At 35.4% G+C, this 9,428-nt stretch overlaps 2 protein-coding genes across 3 annotated transcripts; one reads left to right on the forward strand and one right to left on the reverse strand.

The window, feature by feature from the left end:
* Window positions 1-182: 182 nt before the first annotated feature.
* Window positions 183-2,577, reverse strand: ppp1r15a (protein phosphatase 1, regulatory subunit 15A). Its single transcript, XM_065288933.2, has 3 exons — window positions 2,348-2,577; window positions 981-1,854; window positions 183-630 (listed from the first exon to the last, which is right to left on the reverse strand). The coding sequence occupies exons 2-3, from the start codon at window positions 1,836-1,838 to the stop codon at window positions 415-417; spliced, it is 1,074 nt and encodes a 357-aa protein (XP_065145005.1). The 5' UTR covers window positions 1,839-1,854; window positions 2,348-2,577; the 3' UTR covers window positions 183-414.
* A 2,641-nt stretch (window positions 2,578-5,218) lies between these two features.
* On the forward strand, window positions 5,219-9,372 carry LOC135778551 (leucine-rich melanocyte differentiation-associated protein). Of its 2 annotated transcripts, none has more exons than XM_065288932.2 (5): window positions 5,219-5,378; window positions 6,906-7,155; window positions 7,339-7,513; window positions 7,612-7,689; window positions 8,041-9,372. In XM_065288932.2, the coding sequence occupies exons 2-5, from the start codon at window positions 7,029-7,031 to the stop codon at window positions 8,183-8,185; spliced, it is 525 nt and encodes a 174-aa protein (XP_065145004.1). In that variant the 5' UTR covers window positions 5,219-5,378; window positions 6,906-7,028; the 3' UTR covers window positions 8,186-9,372. The 2 variants fall into 2 exon arrangements, with proteins under 2 accessions (XP_065145004.1, XP_073669068.1); XM_073812967.1 differs by having other exon boundaries at window positions 5,326-5,378; window positions 6,908-7,155; window positions 7,331-7,513; window positions 8,041-9,370.
* The last annotated feature ends 56 nt before the right edge of the window (window positions 9,373-9,428 follow it).

Genomic DNA, 9,428 nt, shown 5'->3' on the forward strand with positions numbered 1-9,428 from the left:
TTTGCTTTGCTAACATAATGCTCACATGCTATACTTTTATTAAAAACCTGTTTCTAACCTGCTTTTAAATAGTTTTGCCTCTTTTTGAGGCGGAGATTAAAAATTGTGTGTCTGTGAGAACTGTGAACTCTTTGTATTGCACATTTAACCCATATAAAATAAAACTCACATAAGGCATTAAATGCTATAAAAAAAAAAATTTATATGAAAGTATCTACATAAAATATGTTAGTACAACACAATATAAACAAATGCAAAACATATAAAAGGAACTTTAACAAACACCATTTAAAATAAAGTGCACTACAATACTGTAACAGTAAAAATTACCCACACAAAAAAAACTGTGTTGAGGTTAGAAGCACGATACGTTACACCACACTACAACTGCAACATTTTTACAGTAATAATAAATCAAGCTGGAGTATTATGAAGTCTCTTCCAAATGCCCGCTCTGTGTTCAGGTGTAAGGCAGGGCTCAATGATGCTCTCAATAGTCGTCTTCACTCTTCTTCTGAATCGCTCTCTGTCTCTGGCCATCTGCATCCAACAAGAACCATCCCGTGCTGCTCTGCTAGCAAAACTCCAAGCCACCAGGGGGCGTACAGTCACCTTGTCACTAAAACATACCTAAAACAGAAAATAAAGGAGAAGTTGAGTTAATTTACTCAAAACCTGACCAGTGAAACCTCAGTGTAACCTATTTGTACTGCAGCATGAGTCAATTGTGAAACAAGCATTTTGGTAAACGTTATGACTTCTAACACTATTAGAAGTACAGCTTTGAACCGAAAGAGGTAATAATTGTACCTCAGAGGTATATTTTGGTACCTAATGGTACATATAAGGACCTTTAACATGACAAATTGGGTACTGCTGGGGTAAAAAAAATTCTAACAGTGCAGTTGCTGTCATTGAAGGTGGACTTTTTTGGTACCACTATACAAAATCTGAATGCTTTTGTGAAGGTTTCAATTTACCTTTTTCCCACCCTCCTTTGTGCTTGGTTTTGGGTATTGCTCTTCAGCTTTTGTTGCTGGTGTAGACTTAGCTTGTTTGATTTGTGAGCTCGCAGTTAGCTGGTTCTTGTTTGTGGTGTTTGTTTTAGATCCAGTAGAACAGGAGAAGCTCAGAGGATTGTACGGGTCACTGCCGTTAAAAAAGGATTCCCAAAGCTCAAAGCTTTCAGCTGATCCTTCAGAATCACCATCTTCATCATCTGACCATTCAGAATCATCATCATTATCATGTGGTTGCTCTTCATTATCCTCACAATCTTCCTCCTCCTCCTCTTCATTAGAGTCATCATCATCAGTTTCTTCATCAGACTCCCATTCTGAGAGCCTGGCATTATCCTCTTCTTCATCATCGGAATCAATCACTGACAAATCCAGCATTTTAGCAGGCTTGGCAAACTCATCAATCTCCATGACCTTCATCTCTGTATCTTTCATCTCTTCATCAAAGTCGATCAATCCCGTCGATCCACTCGTGAATTCCCAACCGGGCCTCTCCTTGGCCTCCGCCGTACCCTTCTTTAATTCGCCTGTCATGGTAATGTTTTTTCCCACACAAATGAAGAAAAACATATTGGAGCTGAAAAGCTCGGTCACACACGCACAACAGTTTATGACTCTCCGAATGATCTGCCACAGATGCAGTCTGATCTTCAGTAGCATGGACGTTGGATGATAAGGACTAAGAGGTAGATCTTGATGGGTTTCTGGTGTGCTTAATGACAACTCAGAAGTCATATTGGTTTGCTTATATAAAGCTGGCAGAGGTAGACGACACTGATAAGACAGTGGACGATGTGGATGAAAGATGAATGGCGCCATTGTAGTCAAACTCACTCTGAAAAGTAAAACAAACAAAAGTCAATAATTAAAAATAAACTTCAAGTATAAATATACACAAATATGTACAGTTAATGAAAAAATAATAGAATTTATTATTATACTATATATATATATATGTTATGTGTACAATCCATGTAGGGTAAATTTAGGTTGGTTTCTTTTTAAATGTCAGGACTGTACAGTCAAGATTTCCTGGAAACAATGACACATACCAGCATCACGTGTCCATGTTTTGACATAGTACCATGGTAATACTGTGGTTATTTGGGAATCTACTATGGTAATACGTTTGGGTTTCATGTAAATAGTATATGAATATGTTAATCACTACATTATGACAACTAACATATCGTCTTTAGCTTCTTTAATAATATCGCATCGAATGAAAACATACGTTAAATAACAAACAAACGTGTTGATTAACGTTACGTATAATGTAAATACATACAGAATTTAACCAACGTTAGAGTAAATAACAAATATCTTACCTTTCTTATTTTGGTTAAGAGTTAGCCTGTCGCTTGGCATTCGCTCCAGTGAAGATTTGGTTCTCTCTGGAATTTCCTAACGTTCTCAAAAGTACTGTTTGAGAAATAAAACAACGATTCGAATTCGGTTTCAAACATATCCTCCATTCTGGCTTTGTTCATAAACATCTCTCGCTCGGTGTGTATCTCGTATATCTCATTCTTTTGTGCCGTAAATAGAAATGCTGCTTGACTGACGTCTTGCGCTTATATAGCTTACTGGTGACGTTACATTTGGAGGCGGTACTTGCGTTTTTTGGGAAATCACGTAGCCCACGTTTCGTGACGTTTCGAGAAACACGAGTGTTGGGAGGGGCTAAGACAAGAAAAACTGGTTGATACTGCATTGCATCAGGCCCGAATATGGAAAGCAAAGTAGAGAACAAAAACAGAGACTGTAAACAAAAACAAGCGAAGCGAAAACACAAGTAATTTTGTGTGGACATTATCACTGCGAAGTAAAATTTCCCCATTAAAGTGAAAAAACATTTGCAATGCAAACACTCAATCTCGTTTTGTTTGTTTTTAAGACAACAAAGTATTTTGATTTTGTTATAAAATCTATCATATGTGTTGCATTGGCATATATATATATATATATATATGAAGAGGAGGAAGATGGTGAGGATGCGAAGAGCCTGAAATATGCGAAGAGCCTGAAATATTATTACAGTTCAGGTTACAAAATTCTATTCCAATTTGAGATGACTTTAATATATCTCTCTCATCCATTGAACATACATGTCCATGTATAGTTTCTGCTTTTATTTCAATTTATTTAAGAATGGAACTATTGGCTTCCAGAGTTGCTGTTTTGAGGTTACTGTCCATATACGTGTATCTTTCGATGATGGTCTATACATGTTCTATATAGGGTTTTTTCTTATTTTATACCTATCTTACATTTTTTTTTAAAAAAATCAGAAGACGATTCTATTTTTTAAACCATATAATTTATTAGGAACTTTATCTTGTACAGGTCAACACCCTATGGTCTTTAAAGAAGTCTTAATTCCCAAATAAATTTCCCAGATTTGTCCAAATCATCATTCTGCCACCTCATGCTCATACTGATGTTTTGTTTAAACATGGTGGCTCTTCACCAACCATTCAAAACGCCATCCATCTAGATCATCCAGTATGTCATATCACTCATCAGTGAATAATGTTGGTTTCAAAATTAGTCTTTGTGTATTTCCGAGCCCACAGAAATGGTTTGTTTTTGTAAGATTTGGTTGACAAAAATAAAGCTTAATGCACAAAATATCAAGAGATTACTGAGACCCCATACACTCTAAAAACAAACGGTGCTAAATAGCACTAAAAGTGGTTCTTGGTTCGTAATCATATAGAGGAACCATTTTAAGTGCCATATATAGCACAGATGAAGTACTGTACCTGTGTAGCACCGGTGTTGAACCATATTGTGCTATGTAGAACCATATGTGGTGCTATATGACCCCCATATGGGGGGTCACAAAAAATGGTTCCTCTATGATTACGAGGCAAGAACCACTTTTAGTGCTATTTAGCACCGTTTGTTTTTAGAGTGCTATATGACTCCCATATGGGGGGTCACTAAAAATGGTTCCTCTATGATTACGAGCCAAGAACCACTTTTAGTGCTATTTAGCACCGTTTGTTTTTAAAGAGCTATATGACCCCCATATGGGGGGTCACTAAAAATGGTTCCTCTATGATTACGAGGCAATAACCACTTTTAGTGCTATTTAGCACTGTTTGTTTTTAGAGCGCTATATGGCCTCCATATGGGGGGTCACTAAAAATGGTTCCTCTATGATTACAAGCCAAGAACCACTTTTAGTGCTATTTAGCACCATTTGTTTTTAGAGTGTAGACACCAGCAACTTTAAAAACCTGTCTGCTGCTTAATGAAATAATAAGAATGATAAGAGAAAATGATATGAGAAATAAAAAAATAATTTATTTAAAAATAAAATCAAATGAATGTTTTACTGAAATCTTACTGATATTTGGTAACTCATGCCATGGTCTTAAAATCCCTTACTATCCAAAATGTAAACAAATTCTGTTTGTTTGAGGTTCAACAATGAATATAAACAATATCTGTATACAGTAACTAAAATGATCATGTTATCATCTGTGTTTTTTTCCAATCACACCCTCAGTTTCTTGGTTTCATTTGATTATTTATTTAAGTGACACTTTTGAAAAATAAAGGGGACATATCATGAAATGCTGACTTTTTCCATGTTAAAGTGCTATAATTGGGTCTGCAATGCTTTTATTAATCTAGAAAATGTAAAAGAGAACAACCCAGTAAGTTTTGGTAAACCATTCTCTGCAAGCATGTGAAAAAATAGGTCATTGAAATTTGACTCCCCTTGTGATGTCAGAAGGGGATAATACTCCCCCTTAATCTGCACTATCCAACCACAGCACTGCCATTAGTGCAGAGATCACCTAATTTGCATTTAAAAGAACACACCCAAAAACAGCTTGTTTTTCCTCACACCTACAAAGTGGCAATTTTAACATGCTATAGGCTAATAAATTATCTATATGGTATTTTGAGCTAGAACTTTACATATATACTCTGGGGACACCAACGATTTATTTGACATCTTAAAAAAGACTTGGTAAATGTCCCCTTTAAAAATGAACTTACTTTGTGTTGGCTGACAAGGTACTAAAATGTTTTATGGTCAAGTTTTAAGCAGAGATTTCTTACTGTAAATCAAATCATCAATAAAAAAAAATCAGTAGTGTTTAAAAATTTATCCACATTCAAGATGAATCAGAAAGCTGATTGATTAAAGCTGTTGACCTATTTTGGGCTGTTTCTAACATTCTTGGAAACCACAAGATACTTAAAGGGTTAATAGAAATGTGATTATCCCATCTTGTGATCCCATTTCCAGCCATGAAAGAAAGTATTTTATTGTTGCAGAGTGGGTCATATGTGGGCACATACTAGTTACAGAACGGTCTGGAGAGCGTGTGTACCCTGGTGAGTATACATATTATAATATTTGGGAATTTCGAATGCAATGCTTGAAACTGCTGAAATGTTACTGCTGAACTGTTCATCACACTTCTGTAAATGAGCAAATTTGATATTTACTTAAGTATCCAGCACAATTTCCATATGCACGGAATCAGCGTTCATACTTTTTGTAATCTAGACTTAGTTAGACTGTAGCTTCTTTTAAACAGAAAGGAATTTTGCCTCAGAATTTTGCCTTTGGGGAATTCAGTACTCCTGTTTCCTTATTCAAATGGTTTACATTTCCTTGTCGTTATTCTGTGTTGTGTTTTTGTAAATCTGATGTTTAATGCGTAAGCAAGTTCTTCTATGGAAAACAATCCTACTTAACACTTATTTGATGTAAAAATCTACACTCTTAAAACAAACGTTGCTAAATAGCACTAGAAGTGGTTCTTGGCTTGTAATCATAAAGGAACCATTTTAAGTGCAATATACACCGATGAAGTACCTGTGTAGCACCAGTGTAGAACCATATTGTGCTATGTAGAACCCCCGTATGGTTCTTCATAGGTGATATATAGCACTAAAATGGTTCCTCTATGATTAAGAGCCAAGAACCACTTTTAGTGCTATTTAGCACCGTTTGTTTTTAGAGTGCCCTACTAAAAATCCAGCTAACACCAGCATAAGCTGGTAGCTGGTTTTAGCTGGTTTAAGGTAGCACAAGCTGGTTAACACTGGTCCTCCCAGCCTGACAAGGCTGGTCATGCTGGAGGGTCAGCTGGTCTTCCAGCCTGACAAGCTATAAGTTCAGCTAGTCCAGCTTAAAAAGTGACCAAAACGTAGCTAGACCAGCTTGCTACACCAGCAAAACCAAGCTGGGAGACCAGCTTAAACCAGCTCACCAACTTATGCTGGTCTTAGCTGGATTTTTCAGTAGGGTGTACTTTTTAAAGGTTTAATATTGATGTGTCTTGGTTGTGCCTTGATGTTGTGTCTGAAGTTAAAGTCGCCTCAGTTGGTTCTCGTGTTAAAGTGAGTTTCTATTTAACTCTATGCATCTTATGAAGATTTTATATTAATTTATATAGCTGACCATATAATTCTGTGGATCAGTTCTTGGTGAAACCTCCCCATAACATTTTATGCCCATACACAATTTTGCATATTGTCCTGTTTTGATACTTTGAACCAAAGTACTTGCCTGGTATCATAACCTTAGTTGAATTAAGATGTTAAAGCATCTTTTTAAAACATGTCTTTAGAAAATGACCTGACTGATGTATATCATTGATATAAACAAATCATTGACAATGGCATATTTTTCTGTTGAGACAGCTTAAGCGTGTGTCTTAGTCTAGGACTAAGCCTTGTCTGTGAAACCGGGTTGTATCTTTTTTATTATTTTAAAGTACAATATTTTGTTTCATGTGGCTTGTTTTTTTCTTATTAAATAATTTCTTGTCAAGCATGTATATAAAATAAAGCTGCTTCAGTGTGCTTAATGTAAAGTTTTTTGCTTTAATAATTTTTTTTTGTCTTTTTAAGAGAATTGTAGCATACTGATCAGACCATTATGTGTCCTGATGCCATGGGGGTGGGGAACCGACCGTATTGAGGAGTGTGAGAGCAGTGTCATGGAAACCAGGTTCCCGACTTCTGGGGGTCCTGATGTTGTACTTGGCCTCCAAAGACTCTCTTTTGCCTACCAGAACCTCTCTGAGATTCCCTATGATCCCATTCTTCTCCAACTGGACACCCTGGAGATCCTGGACCTCAGTTATAATTTTCTGGACGAGTATCCTTTCAGGGTTATATGCACATTGTAGTTGGTGACATACATGTCAAATCGCATGAGAAGACTTTGAATTAATATATTGAGTGTACTAGTAGATTTAACCACAGAAAGAACATATGCAAATTATATTGGTGTTTCACATTCAAAGTGTTTGTCCTTAACCAAACTGCCAACGGAGCCCAGCTCTTTTGGGGGGGCTGGAGAAGCTCAGCACACTCATCCTGGATTGCAACAACTATAATGCACATGTGAAATTCCCCTACATGCCCAGCCTCACCACTTTATGGATCAACAAGAACAAAATCAGCAACCTTCCTATTATTGTGGAGGAGATCAGCTGCAAATTTCCAAATATCAAGTGAATACTTCATATTACTTCATGCATTAGTCAGTGTGTTGACCGTTTGTTAAATAATTACACATATTTAGTGATTTACTTGTTTGGCTTTACTACAGATTTATTAGTATGATGAACAATGAAGCAGCACCCAGTTACTTCAATGGAGGGAGTCTAACCCAATATATGGATTACAGGTAAATATTGTGAGAGGGGAATCTTTTTAGTAAAGTTTCCAATCTCAGACTCTGGTTGAACAAGTTTCAGATCCCTTCTGAAACTGGCCTGTGGTCTGCTTCAAAGATAAACCATACATTTGTTTTATGTGGCTAGTTCAGATGAAATATACTACCATCTAGTGGACATGTTTAGCTAAGGTTGTTTTTAAAATCATTTTTATCAATGGCCCTGTGCAAAGTAAAATATTTGAAATATGGCACAAGTTGTTTTAAGTTAATACTGTATATTTATAATTTAATACATTTAATACAATTGTATGCTTATATATTCAGTTCATACTAATCACTAATTCAGTGCTTATAACTCAGGCAGTATGTGATCAGTCAAATTCCCAGTCTGGAGGTGCTGGATGACACAGAGGTGCAGGAAAAAGAACGAGCGCTGGCCCGGAAAACCTACAGGATGCAGAGAATCAGAGAAGGCAGCAGAAAGAGGAAGGAGCTTCATCGCTAACAACACATTGTTAATCATATTATAAGCTTTAGCCAGGCTGTATACAAACTATTTGCAATCCAAGTACTTATTCCAAAAGCCTGTTGACAGCCCTTACGAAAATTAATAACTATGAGTAACCATATTTTTTATAGTTTTAATCATAATGGGCAAAAACATGGATTTGCTACACTAATCATAGTTTATCCATGTTTTTTATTATATAATACTTTTTTATTATAGGCTATATTTTATTAAAATAATTGGGGCATAACAATAATTATTTTAAGGTAACTATAGTAGGCTAACCATGTTTTCTACTTTATCTATTCTAAAACCATGTTTAATTTCCGTAAGGGAGAACTGAATTTAATTATGAACCAAAACATGTTTGCACTTTGATTTGAAGCCACAACAAATAAATATTAAACATGTTCGACTGAACAAATAATCTGTGTTTTTAAAAAAATGGTGGAAATGTTTTTAGTGTGGTTGGAAAAACATAAAATAATGTTTGCAGTAGGTAACTTTTAAGTGCAGAAATGCTATATTTAATCTATTATATATACAGTACTGTGCAAAAGTCTTAGGCCACCATGCCAGAATTAGATTTGTTGTTTTTGCAATGTAGTGATCATATTTAATTGTTTCTCAGTATCTTTAATAGAATACATCCAGAAAATACAGGAAATGTGTCAAGTTTTTAGGGTAAACTCCCCTTCCACTTGAGGTCTTAAACCTAAATAAAATTAAATCCTAATTTCTAATTTGAAAGAAATTAGTCTTTTTAGTTTATTCTGCTCAAAAACCCTTATAGATCTATCTATAGATGTTTTTAGTGCCAAGATGTCACTTAACACTGACGATGCCTAAATAAGACATTTAGTTCTGAAAATGAATTTTTTTACATGTTTCCTGTATTTTCTGTTTGTTTCTTAATAAAATAAATCGAAAAATAAAAAAACTTCTAAAACAACAAGTCTGGTGGACATTTGCACAGTACTGTATAATTCATCTAAATTTATTTTATAATAAAGTTGCAAAAAAAGCATCAACCAGCAATTTGAAATTAGGCAAGAATTGCTTTCTTTAACTGTTAATTAAACATCGTTTTCTTAATATTCATGTCCTAAATTATAATATTACAAACCCCCACCCCATTTTTATCATATATATCGGGCTAAACAGCTACGTTTGAAAATATGTTATGTGCTCAGCGTTCATTTGAACAGCTATGAACTACTCTGTTCGACCTTTACCACAC

Source organism: Paramisgurnus dabryanus, chromosome 2 (genome assembly GCF_030506205.2).
Source record: "Paramisgurnus dabryanus chromosome 2, PD_genome_1.1, whole genome shotgun sequence".
Lineage (NCBI taxonomy): Eukaryota > Metazoa > Chordata > Actinopteri > Cypriniformes > Cobitidae > Paramisgurnus > Paramisgurnus dabryanus.